The following is a 26,554-nucleotide window of genomic DNA, read 5'->3' on the forward strand; positions in this document are numbered from 1 at the left end:
AAAAGGGCCCAGTCAGAGATGTGGCAAAGTGGCAATGCTCTACAGGAGAGACCAAGACATGCTGGGCGGCCTAAAACAACTAAAGCCAGTGAATAGAATGTAAGCAAATGTGAGTTCCAAAACACAATCGCAACAGCTGGGGTGTCTGGTTAGCTTCTACCTAAAAATAAGGAGAAAAGCCACTGTATCAGAAGCATCGAACTGAGACAGACAAGAAAGCCATCCACTTATGAGCAAGGCGAGGTGCAGACCCAATAACCACTTTGCATTTTATTGTAGTTAACAGGTCTTCAGAGACCGAAAACTAATTGTACATTTAAAATATTAATCAAGAATGCTCCATGTCACTCTACAATACCCCGTTTTTCTCCTGTAAACTTAACTTACATTTTCTTCTGCTGTTCTATCTGCTTCTCCTTCTTTTCATAGTACTCCATGATCTTCAATCGCTGGGTCTGCACAAGACGACCTTTCTCAATGTTAAACTCTTCTTCTGCCTGTAGAGAGAGCAAGTGAAAACAGAGAGCTAATATTACACACTGGAAAGTGGTCATGAATTTTGCAGAGCAAGTTAGAGCTAAACCCAGAGCTAGAAGGTATCTCAAAATGCCTGTTTGTGAAAGTTGCAGTAAAACCAAGGTAATACAGCAATGCTGTTTTAAGCAGCAAATGACAGATTAAACAAGGCATTTACAATTTGTCTCATTTTAAAATGCTTCTTACAATGGGTGGAGTATAGCTGCTCTTTTTAGAGCGCAAACAGGAGTTCTAGAACAATTGCAAGTGAATGCTACAGTGCATGGAGTGTTCTTTGGATGTAGAACAAGTTAGAAACATGTTGCTCAGTTGGGGGTTATGACTTAAGAGGTAGTGAATAGGATGCCTTCCTTGGAGGCTTCTTGTTGGTCCTGTCAAGTGAAAGCATTGCTTAACAACAGGAAACAAATAAGGTTGGGCAGTCCTGGCGTGAAGGGAGGAGAAAGTAAAGGTGTGGTATTATAGTTACTTGCATTATCACTAGGTCCAAAGACCGCTTGGCGACAAAGTATCACCACGGAAATGTCTAACTTTTTTTCATGCATCTCAAATGTAGTTGGTCTCTTTCTAAGAACTCCTGTCTTTGTAGTTACAATACCCACAATACAGAGAGATAGTGTAGCTACACCAGAATCATACACTGTGCTCATGCAGGTAAATCCAGATTGAACCTGGAGTACTGCACTAATTATGGTATCTAAGTCTCTTACCGCATTTGCTCCACACATGGACTCACTGCAAATAGTTTATAAAGATTTCCTCGCTTGCCTTAAACAACTTTCGATCTGGGACTCCAACAGCCTACATGTATGTAACCAAACCTTTAATTTAAAATCGATGGGTCCAACACAGAGACTTGATGGGACAAAGACATAATAATTGCAAGAAATTGTATTATTATTTGAGGTGCGTGACTACCCGCCTCAAGCAATTATTACAAACATTTGTCAGGGTGAACCCTCAAAGTCACAAAATTAACCTTAGCTCAACTTCCTGGTAGCTATGGCACAGAGCAGACATGATTATTGTAAGAGAATGTGTAAAGTAGTTATGCAGTACAAAAACAGAAATAAAGTCAAAATCCCAAATAAATCTCAAGCAAAACTAGAAAAAAGTACAATTTAATAAACACAATTACACCAAAATAACATAAATCCAATATGTGGACCGGAGATATGAATGCTTACAGTTTAAGTAAATATAGCGCCACAAAGTGCTAATGATAGTCAATGGCCTAGGCAGACTGTGGCCTAGATGCAATGTGAGGCTGACTGTGATGGAGCTTGTACACCAACTAGGTTCATCCTCAAAGATCTTACAATCTGGCTTAGTTTTATTTAATTCCCAACCAACCACAGTAGTACACAGTAGTACACAGTAGGCTCTCAGGAGCACAGGGGAGGCACTTAGTGACTCACAAGGTACCAGGCAGAGGCCAGGTGCTTCTGAACAACTGGGTACTTCCAGGAAAAGACAGATTCTAGCTTGTTATCTCCCTGTAGCCATACCGAAGGCTAGCTAACTGGTCCTTAAAGTCCACTTCTTTGTCCTGGGTAGGTTCAGTCCTTTGGGGGTTCTTCTCAGGTTAGAGGCAGCAGGTATAATACTCTTCTGATCTTTTACAGTACCAGAAAGTGTTCTGAAGTGGGTGTCTGGAAATGCCACATTTTTGCCTGGTATAAGCTACTGGGCAGGAGTGAGTCCTCGACACTCCCAATCAATATGGTAAAGGTTCTCAGGCCCTGACCTAACTACTTTTGCTGTAGTTCCCGTTTGCTTGACTGCAAACAGGCCCACAATACAATGTGTCCTGGCAAATCCAAGATGGCCTCATTAAACTTGGGCTCGGGCTCTGAGGGCTAGGGGTGTGTGGGGAATGTATTATGGTAATTTTAGTGTATCTCTCATATGGAACACTAAACTCCAGTTTGAGTTAAAGCACTTTACCTACAGCAAACCCAGAGATAGACTTCTTAAAGGACAAAAGCAGGGACCTTCAGCATCTAGAAAGGGGATCCATAAGAATTGTCTTGCCGTCCTGTTTTATCCCTTTCAAGTGTTACAAGTGGCTCAACAGACCAGTCGAGTAGGATTTTGCACTGTAGAATCAAAAAGGATGTTCACAGCCCGTGCCCTGCATATTCTGTGGATTTCAGACGAGTCTTCTCTGCCCATTCAGGTGGGCCTATTGTTTGGTCCTGTGAGGCATCGCGCACCTATTCAAGGCTGAGCACAGATTGAAAGCTGGCAAATGCGTATGCTAAATAGCCCTCTGACTGTTCAGGTAGGTAAAGGGTAACTTTCTAAAAGTAATTTTTCCTTAATATTTCTTATATTAGATTAAAAAAAAAAAAGATCATCACTAAAACGTATTTTTAATAACTATGAAAAATAGTGTGGGGGGGGGGGGGGGTTCTACCTGGTACTATTCCGGAGATAGATGTATAGTATTAAATATTACTTCCCAGTATTTCTCTATCGACCAGCCAGCCTTTCTATGTGAAAATCGCTTTTGGGCTCTTATCACTATATGGACATGTTAACTTTAAATGTCTACATGTCCTACTAATAAATACCATGCACCCTGCCTTGTAGGCTACAATTGTACATTATGTTGACTTTTTAATATTTAAAAAGAAGGTTTTTACCGGTCAAGATGGTTTATTTTGACAGGGCTCAGTTTTGTACTGTTACAGTCAGGCTACAATGTTAGGCCTGAAGCCACGCGTGCACTGCAACTATAATGGATGGCACAATAGTAGCTGCAGTCCACTAGTGGAATTTAACTTCCACCCCCTGGGTAAACATCGTACCATAAACTAGTGTCTTGTTGGCAAGTTAAATATTCATTTAGGAGTATACCACTTGGCCCATGTTCAAAGGGGGAGCACAGGCACTTAACCACGGGTCAACAGGGGTAAAGTGCAGAAAGTTCTATAGCCAGAAAAAAGAAAGGCCTCAGCAAAGGGTGACAAATCACAGAAAAGGTGTACTTCTGCCACTAATACATAAACTTTAGTTGTTAGGTATACTGAAGAGCTGATGTGGAAGGGAATGATATGCAAGGGTGCTGTAAGTGCATATGTAACATCTGAACTTTTTAAACTGACTGATCTTTCAGGCAGCAATAAGACACATACAGAAACATTTTCCTTTGAAATGCTCCAGTGTTCCCTGCTACAGGTACCACTGGCATACTGTCTAGACTCTATTGTCTCCAGTACTCTCACAAACTACTCTTATAAGCACTTATTCTCCCCTAGCAGTGCAAGGCCCTGAAATCCAACAGTAAAATGAAAAGTATTCTATACCTTCCATAATGTGCCCATGCCCTCGTTGAGCCCATCTCCTAACAGTCTAATAGCATATAGGCTTCATTAGAGTACCAATTTAGGCAACACAAGTCTTACACACTGGAATGTGTTGGGGATCTGGAACGTTCCATTCCCGGCTGTTCTCTGATCGTGGTGTTCCCTGCGAGTAACATAGAATGTACGGTTACAACAGTTGCTAATGGGAAGCTGCCATGACGGGACACAATAAATGAAGTACTCTACTTACAATCAGTGTACTTCTTTTCATTGGCGACAAGGATGAGGAAGAGTTGCGGGTTCCAAGTTAAACAAGGACTGCATGTCTAGAAAAGTGGTTGATCAGTGTAAATTAGGCTAAGTTGCGGATTTGAGAGCGGTAGTACAATCCAAGAATGCCACTGTGTCAAGGAAAGTTTCTCCTGTTTGTGTTGGGGATTGGGTGAGAACCAAGAAGCCCAGTTTTGTTCGCAAGGGGACTACTCGGTTCTCAGCTCCGGTAAAAGTGAGTGAGGTGAAAGACCATGTGGTGGTGTTAGAGAACGGGAAAACGTGGAACAAATGTGCCACCTCTGTGGTACCCCAATCCAAGGTTGTGTATGTTGGTGAGAAGATGGGTGTTCATTCTGGTTACATTTCTGCCAATGCAACTCCTGTTCATTCTGGTTACTCTACTGCCGGTACAACTCCTGTTCATTCTAATTACACTCCCGCTTATGCAATTCCTTCCGGAAAGGGTGTTTGTCTGGAACGTGCCACTTCCAGGAAGATTCCTACTAGAGTTGCTCCTGTTAAGTTTCATGATTATGTTATGTATTGATTAGGTTTTGTTTGCCCTGTTGGTTAACATTTATTTTAGTTACTTTTCATTATTATATAGTGAAGGAAGGAGTGTAAGAAAGTGGCTCTGTATATACTGGACCAAAGTAAGGTACAGGGTGCAGAGAGTCCACAGTACCCAGAGGTTTGGCAGAAGCTAAAGTTAGATATACCCTTACTCTCCAAAATGGTAGCTTGGTCGAGCAGTAAGGCAGTACCAGAGGGCAGTGTAATACATTTGTTGTACACACTCAATCAGCAAAAGGTTTCACACACTCAAGGACTGAACTCCAGGCCAATTGTTTTTATATCAAAAGATATAGTTTTATTTTTAGAACCAACAGGTATCAAAATATACTTCTCAATATGAGTGTTCTCAGATAATTGCTTATAAACTTTGTCTACACAACATGTACAGGGGTTGAAGTAGGCAACACAATTCTAAACGCAATTTAACATTGAGCTCAATGGGTTTTTCTACATAAATGCAGTTGATTACTTTATAGATTACTTTTGTAACTCCAGGACTGGATCCTAGATTCAGTCCTGGGGTCTAAGCTGAAAGTGGTTTAGTAAAAACGTTATTGCAATGATTTTTAAAGAATATAAAGGTATTTTAAAAGTTGACACTTAGGATAACATTGCTAGTTTTTCACTGAAAAGTTTCTATGTAAGGAAATTCAAGTCACAGGTAAAGTATAGGGCACCCAGCTAGAGGGGTGACTGAGGTATGCCAGGGCAGTGGGTCTTGTGGGCAAGGCACACAGGGATGTGTGCCATGTCGACTCTTTGTTTAGTTCTGTACCAAGCCACTTAGCCTGCAAGGGCAGGGTGTGGGTGTCAGGGTACAGGGCCCCCAAGGGTGGCACAATAAGTGCTGCAGCCCTTGGGGGCCTTCTCTGGTCACCATGCCCTGGGTACCTATGGTACCATTTACCAGGGGCTGATAGGTGGCCAGAAATGCCAATTGGGGTTTAGTTTCAACAGAGTTTTAGGGAAGGAACACAGGCCCTGGGTACCTGTTTGGCAAGAGCCCAGGGCACTCAGTCAAAGCACATCAGCAGTTCAGCAAAAAGTGTGGGCATACCAATGCAAGAAAGATGGCACTTTCTCACAAGGGGGTGTGTTGGGGATCCGGAACGTTCCGTTCCCAGCTGTTCTCTGTTAGTGGTGTTCCCTGGGAGGAACATAGAAAGTACGGTTACGGCAATCTCTGCCGGGGAGCTGCCATGATGGGACACAATAAATAAAGTACTCTACTTGCGGCCCGTGTACTTCTTTTCAAAAACCTAGTCCAGGCTGCCTCAGGCTAGGTGAGGGCATATGAAATAAATGTTTTCCGCAATGCCGGAAAAGAGTCCGGGGTATTAATCACTAAGGACTTGAATATAAGAGAAATCCGGCCTCTGTCAGGGAGGTGATCATAGTCAGTTTCGCCTCAATTAGACTATACTTTGGCAAGTCTGCGCATATTTGTAGGTATGGCCTCACTGCTGCAAGCACCTGCAAAATTGGGAATGTTCCAACACAAACTCCTCCTGCAACTGCAAAAACGGTTTCATGCTAGCGCAGTCAAGAATCTGAGCCATAAATGACTCCCAGGGTGTCCTAACCACAGAAACCCTACTGGGGAAGCAGAGCTCCACACCACAGGGGCATTGCACGCATCAACTTACCCTCCCCACAGAGATCCCTAAGCGATGATGTCCAAATTCTCAACACTGTCGTCAGAGAGGATCAGAGTAGCAATTCACTGTTGGCCAGCAAGTGTAGACTCCATTGCAAATGGCTTCCCCTTGCCAAAATTGTGGTAGTTTTCAAGACAAACTCTTGACACACTTCCTTTGCTCAATCTGACTCCAGTTAGGCTGCATTCTGCCTGTCATTTGATAAGACAATTTTCGGGCAGAAGCCCCACCTCCCATCTCTCCCTCCTGCTGATCTGAAATTACAGTTCTCTTCTTCAAGGGAAAAGATTGGATGCTTAGGCCGAACAATAAAAACCCGTCATGGAGCTCCAGTAAATGCTTTCATTGGATATCCCTCCATAAAGCAATCTAGGTACACATTTTATGTCAAAGACTGTTTGAGTCAAAGTCAAATAACTTTATTTCGATTCCATATAGAAATCATAAAAGTGTACATACAAAATTTTAAAAGACATTGCAATTAATCCACCATAAAATCACAGTACATGTTTACACAATTTTTAGAACTAATTTCCATCAAGATTCAGTATCTATTTCTAATCACCAAAGCTGATCTGATAAAGTTTAAAACGGCATTACAAATATGTGCAGTTGACAAGGATAACAAGAGGTCATACGCTTCTTTGTAATAACGCGTTCCAAATGATTCTAATAATGGTTTGAGGAAAGTGTTTCTTGGAACTTTATACAAAGTGCAAAAAAGAAGAAGAAGGTGAAGAGTATTTTGCGAAACCCTATTGTTACAGGGGCAGCAGGGTAGCTTCTCCCACCAACCCCCCTGCTTTGGGAATGCAAACAGAAAGTGTAAAGTGCCAAGGCGAAATCTTGTAAGATAAAAACGCCATTGCGTGTTCATAATATATGACAAATAAAACTGGCGAACTAGTTTTCCCCGTACACTTAGTGCATGATCATTTGTCTTAAAAGAACCTAAGTTGACACTATAGGCATTTTTGATAATCTCCTTAGCATCCTTACCAAGCATTTCAGGGTTTGCAAACATCTTACTTAAACCTATTTTATTAAAAGTCTCTCTGACATATCGTAACCACGGGATTTGGGTGTAGTGTTCAAGTTTAAGGCAATCTTGAATAATATCTTTTGTTAATTTCAATTCTTCAGGACGCCAAACTTTAGCCCATAATGTTAAAGGGGCAACGTGAATAATATCACTTATAAACTCAATTCCAACTTCTCCGTGGCAAAATATGTTAGATGTACCCAGTGGAACAGATAAACGTTTTACAAACTTATTTTCCACAATTTGTATTTTTTCACAGTTTTGTGAACCCCAAACCCCTGCACCATAGGTCAAGGCGGAAACACACTTAGCTTTGTATAACGATGTAATTTCCGCTACACGTCGCTGGCCTAATTTGCTGGCAAAACGGAAGAGGGCTTCAATTAAATGTGCAACCTTCTGAACCCGGGCTGTCAACAAAGGTTCCCAATTCAATTGTTTGTTAAAAAGGTTACCCAGATAACAGAAGTTATCCACTTTCTCAATAGTAGCCACACCACATACTTCCGTATTTTAACATTTTTTTGACCACAAGTCATGGCAAAAGATTTAGTAAAATTGACACCTAGTTCTAATTTGCCCATAAATGTATCAAAAGCATTCAGAGAAATCTGCATGCTGTTGGGGGTAAGTGCCATTAAAACAGTGTCATCTGCATAAGACAACATTGGGATTCTTTTTCCGTTTATCTTTGGGAAATCAGCAGTCGTTTCTAATAAGAAGCCCTCTAAGCCATTCGTATAGACCAAAAATAGAAAAGGTGCTAAAATACATCCTTGTCGGACACCTTCAGTGGATAATATAGGCTTTGATTTCTCTCCACAACGGCCATATCTAATCCTAACCGTTGTGGCGGTGTGTAACCTGCGGAGCAGGGTGACCAGTGGTTCTTCAAAACCCATAGAGTCCATCATGCGCCATAATTTGTCCCTACATACTGTGTCAAAGGCAATGGACAAGTCCATGAATGCCAAGTGTATAGAACCCTTCTTGGCACCCATGTACTTGCCCATAATCAATGCCAGGTTCAGGCACTGCTCAATAGTTCCTTTCCCCTTCCTAAAACCATATTGAGATTCTACAATAACCCCTGACGACTCAGCCCATGTTTCCAGCCGTGCCAATATCACCCTACCCATTAGCTTGCATGTTGAGTCTATTAGTGATATTGGCCTATAACATCGTGGATCATAGTTATCACCCTTTTTAAAAATTTGAACCAAAATGGCCTCTTTCCAAGAGGTCGGAATAGGTCCAAGTATTAATGCCTTAAAAACATTCATAAGTAGAGGAGACCAAACCTCACCATTATATTTAAAAAGATCTAAAAGGTACTGAGTCAGGGCCTGGGGCCTTTGAAGGCGCCCCATTAGTCAAAGCTAGCTCCACTTCTGAGAGCATTAGTGATTCACTAAACTTCTTAGCTGATTCCATATTAATATAACAGGAATCATCCTCCTCCGAGGTAGCAATCTGTAATATCTCTTTGGGATTAAAGATTTTATTGTAATGAGTTACCCAGGTTTCCTCTGGTAAATGAACTCGAATAGTATTTTCGTCCCCTGATTTTAAACAGGGCCTATTTATTACTTCCCAAAAGAGTCTATTATCCCTTAAATCAACTGCTTTGTCCAGGTCTTCCCATGCTTTGGTCTTCAGTTCATTTTTCCTTTTTTTAATTGCCTGCCTATATTGTTTCCTAGCCAGTATAACCATGTTTCTATCTCTTGGGTTTTGGCGCAATGCTTTAGTTAAGATAGTTTGTGCTGCAGAGCATTCAGCGTTGAACCATTTGGGCCCCTGGTGTTGCTTCTTCCCCCCTACCTTTACAAGTAGATGGGTAGCGACATTTTCCATTAGCTTCTCGAAACTCGTAATTATATGGACCGGGTCAGGATTGACTGATAGGCAGGTATCTATCTGGGCCACATTTTCCTTGAAAATATCCATCTCCAGTTGCCTCACGGCTACTTTATTCCACTTTACTGTGACACCCTGGTTCTGAGTGTATACTATGGGTTGTTCCTGGTACAGTTTTAAGTCAGAAGCAATGGTAAAACTCAAAATTAGGGGGTTATGGTCACTAGCTGGATTTGCCTCAATTTTAAAATCTTTCAAGTAGTTAAAAAATCCCATAGCTACAATTGCAAAAACAATTGTGCTTGTTCTGCCCCTCGTGCCCTGGAAGGTGGGTATATTCACATTTTGTTTTCAACCGACAAAGATTCCCTAATCTAAAAGGTTAAATCACCTCGGACTTTGCTTAAGGACCTTTTGGCGGAGCATGCAAATATTCCTAGAACCATACTGCTTGGACCCCTAATCTTATTTCATCATTTGAATTATCAAAGATTTTAAATCATTTTCCTATGCAAGATTTTTTTTTTTAATTTTTTTTATTAATAACAAAGAAAAAAGGGTAGTGGTCAGTACAGTCAGGGCATTCATGATCGACATTGGTAGTGCAAGGAGTCACAGTATATACATAATGTTATAATAGAATGCATTCAGGGCAAAACTACACAATATGGTTACAGTTCAAGCGGTTCATCAATCGGGTCAACCCGGGTAGGGGGGGGAAGGGTGGGGGGGGGGGGGGGGGGTCACAGATGTTGCCTCTATATTCATTCCAGTTGGACCAGATTTCTACCCACTTCTTCGGACACCCACGTGCTACGTATACTGTTTTTTCCTGGAGCATGCACCAATCCATGTCAGTTTTCCATAGGCCCACTCCGGGAACCCGGTCCGCCCCCCACAACCTGGCGATGTTCCTTTTTGCTATTGCATACCCCAGTCGCCCATATCCTCCCCGGGGTGGCAGGTCCGTAGGTTCCCATATGTTTAACAGGCACCTCTTGGCTTCAAGCCCGAGTTCCACTCCCCAAACCTCTTGCATACAACGGGTCACCCGGGCCCAGTAGTCCCTCAGCTGTGGACATTCCCACAGTATGTGAAGGTAGGTTCCCACCTCTCCGCATCCCCGTCTACAGCATCCATCCTCACTGCGACCCATTCGTTGTAGTCTAGTCCCTGAGAGGTAAGCTCTGTGTATGATTTTTAACTGGATGAGCCGGAGTCTGGCTGATATGGCCACCTCCTATGGGGAGGTGAGTGCTATTCTCCTTTCTTCCTAGTCTATTTCCAGTCCTTCGGCTTCCCATTTTCCTTTAAGGGGAAGGAGTAGGTCCGGGGAGGAGTTAATGATCTTTTTGTAAGTGAGGGATATGGCATGTTCGGGGAGGTGGCCATCCAGAAGTCTATCTTCTAGCCGGGAAGAGTTTGGGGGCTGTGTTTCCGCGGAGATGTTAGTCTGGAGGGAGTGCCAAACCTGTAAGTACCTAAAGTCCGAGTGTGCCAGTTCGTAAGTACGTTGGAGCGAGGCAAAGGGCACCTTTCCGTTCGGGCCCCACAGGTCCCGAATATGAGAAATGCTGATGAGGTCCCAGTTGCGGAACCCTTTGGTTCGGCCAAGCGATCCTAGTCTCTCCGAGACCCATAAAGGGGTGGCCATCGTCAGGGTGTTAGACCAACCGAGTTTGCGCTGCACGATATGCCACAACTGCACAGAATGCTGCGTGGGCCCAGTCAGTGGGTACCTCCCAGTTTGGAGTAGAGCGCCGCCTCAAAGTTGCTGCCCGGTAGAAGCCAGCGATCCATTCCATAACCCGGATCGTTGCCATCACAGTAAGTGCCCTAGTTAATGGCTGAGAGGTGTGCAGCCCAGTAGTGTATACGGATGTCTGGGAGCGCTATCCCACCGTCGAACCATCCTAGAGTCAATTTTTGAAGGGATATGTGGGCAGTCCAGACCATGCGTGGCCTCAACGGACGTGTAGTAGGAGTTCGGGACCAAGTCTGGGTGATTTTGTAGGGTGTATAGGAACCTTGGCAGCGCCATCATTTTGAAGAGCGCCGCTCGTCCAAGGAGGGATAGTGGGAGCTTCCGCCAGGAGGCAGCGTCTCTTTTGAATCGTTGCAGGGGCGGAAGAAGGTTTCTATCATATCTGGTTGTTTTCTCCTTGGAGATAAAGACCCCTCTGTGGCCACCGCGATCGGGCAGTTCCGGGGGGGTGCGGGAGTGTCACCCCGTAGGACATAGAGTATGGATTTGCTCCAGTTGATACTGTAGCCTGAGTTTTTCCCGAAACTTGCGAAAATATCCATGGCCACCATAATGGACTTGCCAGGCTTCGTTAGGTAGAGGAGGATGTCGTCCGCATAGAGTGAAATCCTATCCTCCCACCCGCCGGCCCAGCGTATTCCCCTCAGGGACAGGTTCTGTCTGATCCAGGCGGCCAGAGGTTCCAGTGAGAGGGCAAATAGGAGGGGCGAGAGGGGGCACCCTTGTCGCGTCCCTCGTCCTATTTCATATATTTCAGAGACTTTGTTTACAGAAACCTGGGCCAGGGGGCAGAGTAGAGGAGGCGCACCCACCCTATAAAATTTGGGCCAAAACCCATTTTGCGGAGGACCTCCATCATGTAGGGCCACTCTAGCGTATCGAACGCCATTGCTGCGTCTAAAGACAGCACTATCGAGTCCTCCTGGAGGGTGCGACATCTTCCCAGCACCCCATGTAACCTACGGAGGTTGAGCACTGTGATCCGGTGGGGTATAAAGCCAGACTGATCCGGGTGGACCAAAATGGAGAGGACGGGTTTGAGCCTGTTTGCGAGGACCTTGGCTAGAATCTTGGGCTCTGCGTTCAATAAGGATATGGGCCTGTAAGAGGCACATGAGTCCCTTGGCTTCCCATCCTTGGGGATGGCCACCATCGTAGCAATGCGCTGGTCTCAAGGTAGAATACCCTGCTCCTTGCTTTCCTCAAACATACGTTTTAGGTGAGGGCCAAGGCCCCCAGGTGCGAGTTTGTACAGCTCTATTGGCAAGCCGTTTGGCCCAAGTGCCTTTCCCGGTCGAAGGTCCCCGATCGCCCGGACTAGTTCCTCTGTGGTAAGTGACGCCTCCAAAGCGTCACGCTCCGAGTCAGGGAGGGCCGGCATTTGGATGTCAGTGAGCAATGAGACAGAGTCCTCCTCTGGTCTATCAGAACCCCTGCTATATATCTTTCGATAGTGTGATGCGAATTCCTTAACTATATCGCGGGGTTCCGTGAGCACGGCTCCAGATTCCGTCTTGAGCTCTGCAACTATTCTCTGGGCCTATTGTTTGTTATCTAGCCAGGCTATTAGCTTGCCCGCCTTGTCCCCTTGGTCGTAGATTCTACCCTCTTTGTCTCTGGCTAAGGTTCTGGCCGCGTCAGTGGCCAGGGCCCTATATTCTGCCGCCTGGAGTTCCATCAGGTGGACAGTCTCATGCGTCCCCTCCGCTTGAGCTGTGGATTCTAGTACTGGGAGGTCCCGTTCCATAGCAACGATTTGCTCCTCCCTTTCCTTGCGGCGACCTGCAATCGCAGAAAGGGCCTCCCCTCTCAGTACGGTTTTGAAAGCTTCCCAAAGCACCGTGGACGAGGCCACCGTACCCTCGTTGTCCTCAAAGTATCTGTCTATAGAAAGGATGAGTTTTTTCTTAATGCCTTCGCTGCGTAGATACCATGCGTTTATCGGTGCGATGCAACACTCACATTTCTCCCCAAGTGGGAGATGAGCTAGTAAAGGTGAATGGTCCGAAATCCCCCTTGCTAGGTGAGCAACCTCCCGAATTGTCATGTCTTGGTATGAGGGTGCTAGTAGGTAGTCAATACGAGAGAATGAACGGTGCGGGCCAGAGAAGAAAGTGTATTGCCTGTCTCGTGGGTGGCGAGTACGTCAGAGATCGATGAGACCAAAGGCCTCGAGAAAGTCAGCTAGCCACCTGTGACCAGATGGTATGTCCCTCGGTGGAAGTCTGTCCAGAGTTCCAGATATCACAGCGTTGAAATCACCCCCCACCAGGAGTCTACCCTCCGGGAGCGAGAGGAGCAGCTTCCCCATGTCCGGATACGATTGGGTTTGAAGACCAGGCGGGATATATGTCGTGACTAGATTCAGCTGTGACCCTCCCATGTACCCGACACCGTCGCAAAGCGCCCTAGGGTCTGTGTGATCAATGACTAGGGGAAATTTACGACGAAGCAAGATGCCCACCCCCGTGATCCGGAGGTGAAGCCGGCATAGGATGCTAGGGTGTACCCCCACCGGTTGAGTGCGTGGCATGTGTTACCCAGAAGGTGCGTCTCCTGCAGGAGTACCACATCAGGAAGGTGTCTCTTGACAAACTGTAGCACTATGGTCCTTTTAAGCTTGTCCCCCAGCCCGTTGACGTTCCAGCTCATTATCGTTAGACTCTTATCCCACTTTATAGCTGTGTGTGTGTATCTGATCGAGTCATTCTCCCTGCTCTGCTCGAGAAAACATTTCTGACTTGACATCCTACACAATTTAGCACTATTTTCAGCAGCGATGACGCATCCCTGGTGTGACCGTACCACTATTCCATAACTGACCCCAACTTCCTCCCCTCCCTTTCCATCCCTGCCTCCAACGCCCCTTCCCCCAGCTCCCCATGTCACCACCCCCCTCCCTGCTCCCCTGCTCCGTAGGTTATAAAACGACCCACATCCCCCAATTAGCAGAGTGCCTTTGGCCCTGAACTCACCCCGGAAGAGGAAGAACTTACAACTCTAAATAACCCGTCTTCCCTTCCTAGTGGACCTTTTGTTAGGGGCGCGCAGTAGCCCCGGCTGCGTCCGTCGCCCGGGTGCCCTCCCCCCCCCCAACATACCAGTTGAACCGTGCAATGTACAAGTCCTGCATGAACAAAGTTCGTTACCTGTCCATCACACCAGTATGCAGCAACCACATTTCCCCCCCCCGGTGCATCAGCATACATAAACATGGTGTATTCGATACATTCACGTTTACCGCATAGTAGTTCTGAGAGTCCCTCAGTCTCCGATACCCTCCACAGCTTCCGTGGTGCCCCATCGAGGGCTGGCGGATCTGGACCTCCAGGAGCGCTGGCTCAGCCGATCCAGCCCCGGTCTCCCATTCACAGATTCAGGGGATGCTACCTGTGCATCCCTCCAGTTATGATCCTCCACTCCCTTCACGGTGGCAGGCAAGTCCTTGTCCAGCCAGTTCTGCACCTCGGATGGCGAAGTGAAGAAGAAAGCTTTGCCTCCGGCAAGGACCTTGAGTTTGGCAGGGAAGACCATCATGTATTTGATACCCTTGTCTCGGACTGCGCTTTCACGCCTACAAAGGATCTCCTCTCCCGCTGGACCTGCAGAGTAAAGTCAGGAAAGAACAGGATCGTGGCATTTTTATAGCGTAGGTCCCCCGTCTGTCTTGCCGCTTGTAGGATTGCATCCCTATCCCTGTAATTAAGGACTTTTGCGATGATCGTCCTGGGCGGCGCTCCCGGTTTAGACTTCGGGATGGGCGCCCGGTGTGCGCGTTCAATCGTGAATAGTTTCGAAAGGCGCTTGGGCTTGAGGTGGTTGAGGATCAAATCCTCGATGAAGAGTTCCATACTGGGCCCTTCGAGGCTCTCCGGCACACCGACGAGGCGGATATTGCTTCGTCGGGCCCGCCCTTCCTGGTCCTTGAGACGGAGTGCCATCTGTCGGTGTTGGTGGACCAGGTCGTCGACCCGCTGTTCAAGCCGTTTCGTCGATGTCTGCAACTCCGCTATGTCTGCCTTGTTGGCATTGGCATTTTCAGAGGTTTTGTTAAGGTCTGTACGAAGTAGGTTGACCTCAATGGACACCTTGTCTATTTTGGTTTCAAGGGTCGCCCCCAGTGAGTGGATGGCCTCCATGATGTTTGCTAGAGACGGCTCCTTTTGGCTCTGTTACGCGTCCGCCGGTGTCTCCTTCTGTGATGCGCCCTTCTGCACCGTGTATTTGTCCAACTTGTTGGTTTGCGTGGAGGTGCCTGGCTTGGGCCTCAGGCTGCGATCCTTCTCCTCCCCGTATGGTCCGCAGAGGCGGGTATCAGCAATGTCTCGCAGACAGGAAGGGGGTGGGAGGGGGGGGGGGGAGATTAGTGGCACCTCCCTCCGGCAGGATGTTGGGACTATCAGGGTATGTAGTGGCCCCTCTCAGCTCCCCATAATGTATCCTTCGCCGTCGTAGCGCAGTTGTAGGCCCTCCACGTGTCCGTCACAAGATGGCGCCAAGACCTAGATTTGAACAGCGATGCCCAAAGCGTAGTAGGAGCCCCTCTATGGCCGATGGACAGGTTATCAGAGTGTTTCAGGCCCAAGTATAGTCTAGGAGGGCCCTAGGGAGCATATGCGGGTCCTGTGTGCACAAGCGCCTAGCGTAGCTGCGCAGCCCACCTTCATGCACAGCCGCCAGACAGTCCACCGGGGCTGGGTCTCGCCGCTGTTCAGGGCCCGGGGAGAGCTACCTCAGTGGTGTGGTATCCTGCTCGCTTCCACAGCGGGGCGTCGCTTTTCAGGGCTCCGGCCCAAACTGAGGGTGCACTGGAGACACCGCCTCACGCTAGGCGGCAAATCGCTAGTGTTGCATCGGGACTATACAGCTCCCCGGGTGGTCGCTGCCCTCAGTGTGCCAACGGCGGAGTTCTTGGGGTCCCGCGGAATCCGGCGGCTAGGCCCTGAAGACGGGGCCTTGCCTAACGAGGGAGGCCGCTCAACGCACACTCTCGCTCCAGGCCTCGTCCCGGGCGGGAGCTCTCCGGGCCGCCGCTCTGCGTCGGAGGGTCGTAGCCGGTCAGGAGTCAGACCAGAGGGTGCAGCAGCTCCTGGGGGTTCCCACCCTGTCAGCAATTGGCAGGACTTGCCGGATTCTGCCCGGATTGTCGGTCGTTGGTTGCTTGGTCGCCCGGAGCTCCGGGATTAAGCGCCCATCTCGACCGCGCTTAACCATGCCCCCCCTATGCAAGATATTGACATCCAAAGGTTGGCCAGGGTTTAACCGGGAATGAACAAGTTTAACTATCTGAGAAGGTGGATGCCAACTTCTTAAACTTGCAACAAGTTCATATGCCCAACATTAATATAGGAGGGTTATATTTGTTCTACGGGAGATATTCTATAGCTAAAATGTTTCCAGGATCACTTGTCTCAATTATCAACACATTATTGAACATCACCCGATAGGAAGGGGTGCTTTCTCACATGATTAAGATGCTCTGTGTGGAACTGAGATTCAAAAACTCCTGGAAAGCCACTGTATCTTTAATAACACTCGACCCATGTCTAACCGGCCTGCAATTTTGAGTTCTGGAGAAGTTGTAGTCCGAATGTTTCAGGTTTTGAATACAGAATAAATTAAAGCTGTACAAATATAAACAACAATGTTTCTATTAAAAAATTGAGTTTCGTTCGACCACTATTTACTTTACAACATAAACATTCATTGTGTTTGAGGTAAGTGGATTTAAATTTAAAAAAATCAAATAAATACTTTCTAAAGCCTTTATCAAGGAAGAACAGGATGCCCGCTCTTGCTTGAAATTGGGGACCACATACTTTGCATCCTGATTATTTTATTGCAAGTTTGGTTTGAGATGCTGCAGTGAAACATTATACTTTTCTCCAAGTGCTATATCAGCTATTGTCAACAAATCAGAAACAGCTAAAATAATGCAGTTGTACATAATTTCGAGAATGTGTGGAAAAAGAAAAAACTTGACTTGTTGTGATTCTGCTTCAACTTGTGCTATCATTAAAGGAAACAGAACCAGTCGTTGAACATTTCTTATATTTTGAAAGGCTCTGTAATTTATCAAATAAAACAAGAATTTAACTCGTCACACAGATAAATGGAAGAAATATGTATTTTTTTTATAAAAAAAGGAACACTGTAAAATATTTTAACAGTTATTTATGGAAACGCAGTTGCAAGTCAAAATATTAGGATTAGACTAACTCTACATTCTTTACTGTGTGCACCTTTTACTCAAAAAAAGCGAAATATTCATTTTTATACAATTCCCCAGCTTGACTAGTGATATAATTCACTCTCCAATATCTGACTGCTTTGTGTATTGCTGCAGGGTGCTCAAATGAAATTAAATATTAAACTTTTACAACAAATTTGTGATCTTTCATCAAGGGCACAACTGAAAAGGTTGTTGAGATTACCTTGGCATCAATTTCTTCTGCCTTCTCATTAGCCTCCTGCTCGATGAAGGCCATCATATGTTTGATCTGTGGGGAAAATATAAAGGGCAATTACTAAATGCTGTTCAGATTTCATTGCATGGCCATTTTTTCTACTTTTTATAATTGAATGCTCCCAATAAACACTTCCACGTCACTTTACTGGTGACAGCAAAAGTTGACAGTAGTCAAGATCTGGTAGCCATGTAAGTTGAAGGACCGCCCATAAGGAAGACAGAGGAGGAGAATGGGAGATTTTAAAAAGAAAAAATGAAATACACCTACATCAGAGCAGACATTTTTACATGTTACCTGGTGAAACGATTCTGCAACGTAACTTTGTTCTTTTGTTTTACCGCCATGTGTACTGTTCCTTGGTAAACTACCTATCGGTATCGGAAACTGTTAATTTGTAAAGCCATCCAACACCCTTTTTGGTCTTGTTTGCACTATATAAAACTGCAAAATAAAGGAGGAATCCCCAGTTTATAGACATTACGACCTGAAAGTTAAACAAAAGTTGTTTTGACTTTATTTACTTAAATTTTAACGGTCGGGCTTCATAGTGCATTTGCACCTTTCAAGCAAAAGCTACTGTAATGCATGGGGCCAGAGTAAGTCATCAGCTGTGGAAGGCAGTTGCCAAAGGGATACTAAATATTATTGCTATTAATGTGCATACACTGGGTGCATCGTAACATCTACTATAACGTAAATGAGTGCAGGTTATTCTGATTCCAATTTCTCCTGTCAGCAGCAGGCACCACTGCCACACTACACTAGTTTCTCAATGACAATATCACAATAATATTACCATGAGATCACTACCCTCACATAACACTAAAGAGGTTCGACATGCTCTCCCGTATTCCAGAGAGAATTTCTTTTGTCCGGAGATTCACCCAGGACAGACAAAAGCAACTAAACACTAAAGCATAATATCAGTTATTTACAATAATTGATGCTAGTATAAAATGTGGGTTTAATGATAATTTTCTACAGGGTTCAATCAGGGAAATGCAAAGATCGGTCCTATTAAGTGCAATGTATAGTATGATAAACAATGCAAGAAAGGATTGCCAGAAACACGTTTGTTTATTTTTTCTACATGTATTACACATTTTAATATATTTACCCAGTATAAGGTAAAGTTACAAATATCACGTAGGAAAAACTCAGAGAAAGGGTCTACGGTTGGTTTGAGGAGAGTCCTAATACACACATTTTAGTATTAAATCTGTTTATTAACAAATGAGCCCACAAACAGACTTAGCATGTTTTCATTTCAAAGCTGATAAGAATATTGCAAGCAGGATTTAAATTCGTACCGTACAACAACCAAAATATCGATAATATGTATGTGCAGAAGGTGGTGAGTCTTGGAGAAAACACATCATCATTTGCTGACGGCAATCAAGCAAATCAAGTAACAACTACACGCATGCTCTTTACTTAGAAACAATGGACGATATGAAAATGAAACCCTGTCATTCCGTGCTCAGATTACGACCTCCTCTTCCTGTACACGAGTGCATGTTGAACAAGTCAGGGTAATTTTTATTACTTTGATAATTTATTTGGGATTTCCTGCGCAGTTTGTAATGCTCTTAGGCCACCTCAGAAAGCTAAGAGGAACGCAGGACTGAGGTAGAGGATTGATGTGGGACAGATGCAGTCAAATAAAAGTAAAAGATATTTTACAGCAAACAGTCGCATTCTAGTTTGGTCAAGCGTAGGTGAAAAGGTGATCCTCAGCTTCCAGATCTTATAAGTTGCTTCTTAATAGCATTACAGAAACGCATTTACAACTGCTGGACTGACAAGGTGTCTCCAACACCAGGTAGGCAAGGTCCCTTACTCTGGGAAAGCCCAGTGCAGCAACCCAGTCTTCAGTTCACTCTTGACCCTGAAGTGGTCTTTATGTTGGTGTTAGCACTGTACCTATATGGATTCAAGCCTCAGACTTTTGCACCATAACGTTGATGGGGAGAGCCAGTTGTCAGTAATCTTAGGGTGGATATTGGTTTTTATTTAGAGCTGTACTATAGAAGCCATTCTGGTCAAGCAAAGCATTTTAACGGTCAATCTTTTCTCCAAAAGGGGACAATATATGCATCTAAGTGATGATATGTGATTCACCACCATGTCTTGCTGAACAATTATGTGCCAGCTGAACAATTATGTGCCAGTTAAGTGATCTTCACCAACTTACTTGGAAAGCAACAACAATTCAATAGTCCAAATAAGAGCGAAAAAAATGAGAAAAGGAGTGAGTGAAAAATACAGAAAAGGAGAGTGAAAAAAGAGACAAAGGAAAACAAGAGGAAAAACACAATGGCTCCCATGTAGTAACAAACTTACTTGGTTCAGTTTGTTAACTGAAAGTGCATGCTTTTTTGTTACTGCAATTCATAATTAAAAAGAAACAAGTTCTGTGTATGTCAAAGTTGACCTAAATAAATTCTGATAGTACTTCAAGAGATCAGGGGAGGGAGTGACCAAAACGGTTGGCAATTAGAATGGGAGAGGACACAAATAAATGTTGCAAAATAGCAGAACTTTAGTATTTCAGCAAGGCTGAAACTTGCTTTGTTCTACGTTCACGTGATTCAGCACGGTGGGCAAGACCGTTGTCCGGTTGAGTAGATCTCTGAATCACCTGCATGCATTTGAAAGAGCATCTTGTAGACTTCAATAAGGTTAGCCATGGGGCAGAAGTTCCATGGTGGATAAGGTAATTCGCGAGTTCACCTCAACAAAAAGTTCTCTGGTCTCAGAGGAGAACAGGTATAGTATAATCTTACTTGATGAATACCTACCTATATGAATGAGGTAATGCATTTATGCCAATGTACTCCCTTCCTTTTATGCCTGTATGTTCTTGGACACACTGACAAAGGATGCTGTGGTATACAGAGTCATGTGTCAATGACGGGTCCAGAAGTGGTAGGCCCTCACGATATTTGTCATCTAAGGCTTTAGTGGCTCTTCCCATATTCAGGTTTCCGACAGCTAACTGGGGGAAAGCTTGATTGGCGGTCATGTCAGAGGTGCCTTTCCGCATAACAGCAGTGGAGTTGACAAGCTGCTTCTCTTCCCATTACTTCTGGTTCAATTTGAAGGTTTGAAGTTGGGTGGTAGCTGGACAGATTATTAAAATCTGCAATGGGTTTCTTTGTGTGGGAAAGGGCAATTGGGAAGCTTTTGGGCCAAGAAATGGAAGTAAAACAAGTCTACAATTTAGGCCAGTAAGAGGAACAAGGAGCCAATTCTCTCTTTGAAGCACTTGGCTGAGCATGGCAATGTCTAAGATATGATGCCTTTATTTTGCTCAGATTTTGTTAAAGTTTCGTCCATCACTAGCATGAAGGTGGTAAATGTAAACTCAGGTTATTAATTTATATAGAGTAAATGGGATCAAGGCGCCAAACATAAAAAAGATAACTGGGACCAAAAGATACATGAAAGTATAGAAAGGTGACATCATAATTTGCCTGAACAGACAGGATTTGAGCTCTTTCCCAAAAGCACGGGGATGTGCGTATTATACGAGACTGGTGGACAGAGAGTTCCATGCAGAAGTGCTGCCCTGGAAAAAGATGGCTTCCTTGCTAACAAACATTTTAATCTGGGAACTGAGAACAACTGTTCTTGCACCTTAGGCCTCTTGATCTGCCCGAGACAGTCAGCAATTCTGATAAATAAGGAGGACTGTTGTTGTATATGGCCTTTCAGACAAGGACACGAAACTTGAAAGGTATTGGCATACATTGCGTATATCTGTGGTTCCCAAACTGTGCGCCGCGGCGCCCTGGTGCGCCGTTATTAGTAGCCAGGGGGCGCCGCGCACGATGTGGGAAAGACCGGAATCAATCAGGTGTCAAAAACATAAAGAATCGCCTCGCTGCTGTTTTGGAAGTCGACATCTCCTTGTCTGATCAGAAAGATGATTAGAATGTGAATCCAGATCTCACTGTGCTATACTTAGCCGCCTGGCCTGGCTCTCCTGTTCTATCCAAACATCTCTAGAGTTCTGTCGGAGTTGAACATGTCAATGCTTGATACAGCTGTTGGATTGTCGGCTTCTCGCGAGGAAGCTTATAGACGGGAAGGAGGGATGCGAGTGCGGGTAGGGTCTGTTGTGATGCACTAGCTGGGGAAGTGGGTATGGTAGTGAAAAGGGTGGAGAGGCTATAGAAGGGGAGGGGCTGGAAATCAGAAAAGCTCCCAGACCCTTTGAAGGTTTGTAACTAGGACACTGTAAAATGTATGCATTTTTATGTTGTGTAAATCACGCAAAATTAACGAAATTATGCAAGCATGGTAGTTCACATGATTTTTTTTAAATCAATACTTCCTCATGGGGTATTTCTATAATACCATCCATAAGGGAATTGAAGTCGTGGCCCACTGTCGCCGGATGCAGAATCTGGCAACTTTCTATAATCCCAGTGAGAGGAAGGATTCGGTTTACCTGGATTGCTTTGGGGTTTCAAAATTTGAAAAATGTGTAATAGCATTTTTAGAAAGTTTCATTGAAGACATTGAAACAATTCAAGATTGCATGAGGAAATTGAACACCACTCCATACTAACATTGCTGAGCGTGGTTGGAATAGTTTTGGATAAACATTAAGGATTTGTTGAGCTTTGGCCCTCAACAGCCGTGCCTCATGGCTAACAGACAGGATGATATTTATTTATGGTGAATCGCACCTGGGAGCGGACAAGAGCAGCCTTGGGAGCACGCAAATTAGTTAAAAAGAATAAAACTGAGCTTAAAAAAAAAAAAAAAATAAGGAGTGCATACAAGACTCATCTTCATAATTTATAGGTGGAGTTGCGGGCAAAGTTTGTTAACTGTGCATTGATAGTCACTTAAGCAAGTAACAACGGTCAAATCTTTTAAATACAACTTTACAGGGTGAGCACAAAAATGGCTAAGGTACTATTGATATGAAAGCAATCTACAGAATGCACATGCTGGGGCTTTGCAGACACCAGGCCCATGGGGCCCGACTGTGGTGGTTGGGAAGCATCAGTAGGAAGGTTGTACAAATGGGATCACCAGCAAGCAGTGCACTCTGGGAACAGCTACACACGTGTTCTGCACATCAGGCTTGAAAGTGCCCTCATGCTATTTCTACCAACCACAGCAACATTGTGTTTCTTCCGTCCAGGTTTCTTTCCCCCATTTTGAAAAACATTGCCCCCGTGTTGCTTCTGCCCCTTGTCCCCATATTGCTTCTACCCCCTGCCCCCACAATGCTTTAATCACTTTTTTTTTCTGGTTAGTTACCGATCCAACTAGGATCATCAACTAAAATTAAACAAACAAAACTGCTGTCATTTTGTAGGCACTTGCATGCGTGATGCGCCTACAAATGACAAAGCCTTGTTTTTTTTTTTTACATTCTCTAGCCAAGTGCCAAAGCATTAGGAATGCTGTTCCCCTTGGATGAAACCATTGGCAAAGACAATAGGCCCCAGAGACATATCGTCTTTGCCAATGCTTGTTTAAATTCAGGAATCCTGCTAGGAATTGTAATGCCTTTGTTACACCCTTGATATTGCAGTCTACCTTTAGCACTTAAAGCCCAGAGTAAAAAAGTACAATCAGCCACTTCAAGTGACACTGCATTTATGTTCTTCCTCCCATCATATTGTAAAGCGCTCTGATATCCTTTGGGATCTTGTTTGCGCAATATAAAACTTTATAAATAAATAAATATAATTCTGTTTTATTCAAAGGGCCTTCAATGTTTATGTAAACCAGTAAAAGTCATATTGTCAGGTGTGCGAATGAAAAAAGTGTACTGCGTGTATTTGGGATACGTCACGAAATAAAAAGATGTATGCAAGAAAGATTCTAGACTAGAGAAAACTATATATAGCCGAGATAAAGGTAAAAAAACGGAGGTAAGACAGAAGGAGAGTGAAGGGGGGGAGCTTGAAATGAGGGAGAAACGACAGAAAAAGTGCAAAAAAGAGTGGAGGAAAGACACAGAGGACACAGGAGAGTGAAAGGGGGAGCTTGAAATGAGGGGGAAACGATAGAAAGTGGAGGAAAGACCCAGAAGGAGAGTGAAGGGGGGGAGATAGAAGTGAGGAAAAAAACGAGTGAAAAAGGAGAGAAAAAGAGGAGCAAGAGAATGGAGACAGAGGTCCACTGGACCACAAGGGATGAGGCGCAGGTGAAACCTGCAGGTGGAGGAGGGCCTCCAACACCAACATTCAATAGTGCAGCTGCTATCCTTTTTATCCCCAATTCCTTCATTGCATCCCAATTAATTTAAGGAAGCCAACAGGAAGTATTCCCGAGGTCTTGCTTCCATCCCCCCCACCCGCCCACCGGTAAAAAAATGGTGGGGAGCCACGGCCAACTGTCAATCAGGTCAAGGGAGCCACAGGTTAAAAAAGTTTGTGAACCACTGGCGTATATGGTAGAAGAATTAGTGTTTTCATTTAATTTGGGATGGTGATTTCTTTGACAATCCGAAGAGCCTGTTTAGATGCTGGCATCCTCCATCCTGGTTCTTTTTTTGAGCAAACTACCACCTTCTGATAGTACTCAACATAGAACTTGCAGACCAGTTTGCCTTTCATCGTGTTAAATTTTGTCCAGAGGGGTTCCAGCGCTTTAGATTGCATTTTTATGATTACCATAGGTTTAGTTAACACTTTATTCACAGCTTTGCATTCAGACTTGGTTTTGCTCTGTTAGAGAGGGGCTCCAATATTCAAGGTTCTTAAGATAAGTGTGTAAAAGCTAGTCTGGAACTTGCAATGTTGAATCATTAACTGAGTTCTGTGGAAGGTTAGCTTGACTAAGTCCAAAAATGTTTGAGGACTTTTTTTCGGATCTACAACATTGTGTTCCAGTTAACAGAGGGAGGAGTGCTTTAGGTTTGTAACCTGGGTTTCACAGTGGACAAATGCAGTGAATAATCCGACCAGAAGGAAGATGTGATTATGTCTCCAATCGGACCAGTAGGAAGATGAGATCATGTCTTCAATACGACCAGTAGGAAGGTGTGATCTTCATATCTTTGAGCTTAACAGTAGAGGAGAAACTGAAAATAATGTTTACATTGTGATTGGCAGTACCCACTGATCATACAGTTGCCAGGTGAGTACCAGATTGTGCACATTGCCATTAAGATTCTGAACCGGTTTGTTCTGAAAGCTGTCCACCTAGAGATTCAGACCTCTTAAAAGTAGTATTTTTGTGATAATTACTGTATCATGTTGAACAATTCATTCAGAAACTCCTTATTGTAGCTGGAAGAGGATACCCAGGAAGAAGGTACGGTCAAACTCATGGAATTTAACTACTAGTTATGAATTTCTCAGTACTTTCCTTACTTCTGAACAATCCAAGGGCCCTAGTAAGACTTCGCTAGCCCTAACTAGATAGCGGTGCATTAAATGGTTGTGTACTTTTCAACTTTTAGTAGTCACAGTTATCTTTGCAGTATTTTGAGCATAGTAAATCTCCATTCCAGAGAACTCTATCAACACCACCAATTAATTTCCTATACAAGTTAGCTTCCTTGTGTAGCATATAGGAAAGTTAACTAGTCCCAAGAGTTGAACAGAAATTGTGGAGTGGGAGCATGGCCCAGATCACCATCATTACCCATTTGCATAATTCTTCAAAAACAGCCGCCGATTGCAGGTAACAATGAGTAAGAGTATTGACAGCTTTTAAGCAGTTAATTCCCCCTGGCCCCAGGTTGAAAGACTTTGCAAGAGGATCTCGATGGCTCCAATTTCAAAACAATCAATTATAACACCAAATGGATCCGTTTTAGGTCTCACCTACAGACAGCTTTAAGCTGTTTGTCATTAACAGACCTCTTCAGGACCAGAACATTGTGTACCAACGAGTAGCTTTCAGGTCACACCCATTTCATTGCTTCCTTCTTATTCGACGGCATTCCTTCCTTTACTTGCATCTGTTCCTCCCCTGGAGCAGATCATTACTTCGACTGGATGATTTGTAGCATTGCCCTGATTAAATTTAGGGAACAACTTTAGGTACTCAACAGGAATGCATGTGTTTTCTTGATCTCTCCTTAATATACGGCTTTTCAAATCAAATCCCTGCCCTGTGCTCTCTGTGTTGGTCTTCCACTACTCCAGCTCTTACGTCAGTGTGAATCGCTGCTGCCCTTGGACGCGTCAGTGGAGGCTTTAGCTGTGCCTAGCAGATATAGTGCCAGAATGTTTTTGAACCAGGAGGAGTCTGCTGCATTATCGTTTCAGGGATCTCCGATTCTCCTGCTTGGTTTGATTTCTGATTTTTCAAGTGGCTGTCTTTCTTCCCCATGTAACCTCATTTCTCAGATATCATGCCCTTGTAGACACCGAAAAGCCATAATGTGCACCAATATCATATTAGAGGTCTTTGACCCAGTCATGCAGCTGCCCGCACCCATTTCATAGTGACCAAATCATAGCAATTTTCACCATATAACAATCTCTCAGTGGTCGGTCTATACCCAGCTCAAAGTGGTTTTCACTGCCTATACCATCTTACAGTGGTCTTGTGGAGTCTGTCACTGCCTGCACCCATAAGAGTGGTTCAGTCTGCGGTTTCTGGCTGTATCAATCCTGTAATGGTACTTCCTCCAACCATCTCATTGTGCCCCCTCCAACACCGCAACATTCTTCTCGGTCAGATCACCTCCTCGAGATCAAGAATCTGGCCTGCAACGCGAAGCCACGATTGTGGTCCTTCATAAAGCCGGGAAGCGGGTGGACCAATGCTTCTCGTACCGCCCCATTTCACTTATCAACGTAGAGGCCAAGGTCCTGGCCAAGGCCCTCGCAGCTAGGCTGGTATCTGTTCTTCCCGACCTGGTGCATGTCGAACAGTCTGGATTTATGCCTCGTAGGAGCACCCGCCCCAACCTGCGATGCTTATACAGCGTACTATATATGACAGAGGATGTGGGAGACGCACAGACTGCGTTCATGGCATTAGACGCATCAATGGCATTCGATAGTATTGAGTGACCCGATTAATTTATGGTGCTCCACAAACTGGGCTTTGGCCCGATCTTCTGCAGTTGGGTG

At 44.6% G+C, this 26,554-nt stretch overlaps 1 protein-coding gene across 1 annotated transcript in view; it reads right to left on the reverse strand.

Moving 5' to 3' along the window:
• The window catches only part of ATP6V1E1 (ATPase H+ transporting V1 subunit E1), a 184,012-nt gene that overhangs the window by 143,977 nt on the left and 13,481 nt on the right, over positions 1-26,554 (reverse strand). The window contains exons 2-3 of the mRNA XM_086952897.1: positions 17,457-17,522; positions 388-497 (exon numbers count right to left, since the gene is read on the reverse strand). Of these exons, the coding sequence (XP_086809023.1) occupies positions 388-497; positions 17,457-17,522 (176 nt within the window). The remainder of the gene's footprint in view (positions 1-387; positions 498-17,456; positions 17,523-26,554) is intronic.

Source organism: Lissotriton vulgaris, chromosome 1_2, assembly GCF_964263255.1.
Source record: "Lissotriton vulgaris chromosome 1_2, aLisVul1.2, whole genome shotgun sequence".
Lineage (NCBI taxonomy): Eukaryota > Metazoa > Chordata > Amphibia > Caudata > Salamandridae > Lissotriton > Lissotriton vulgaris.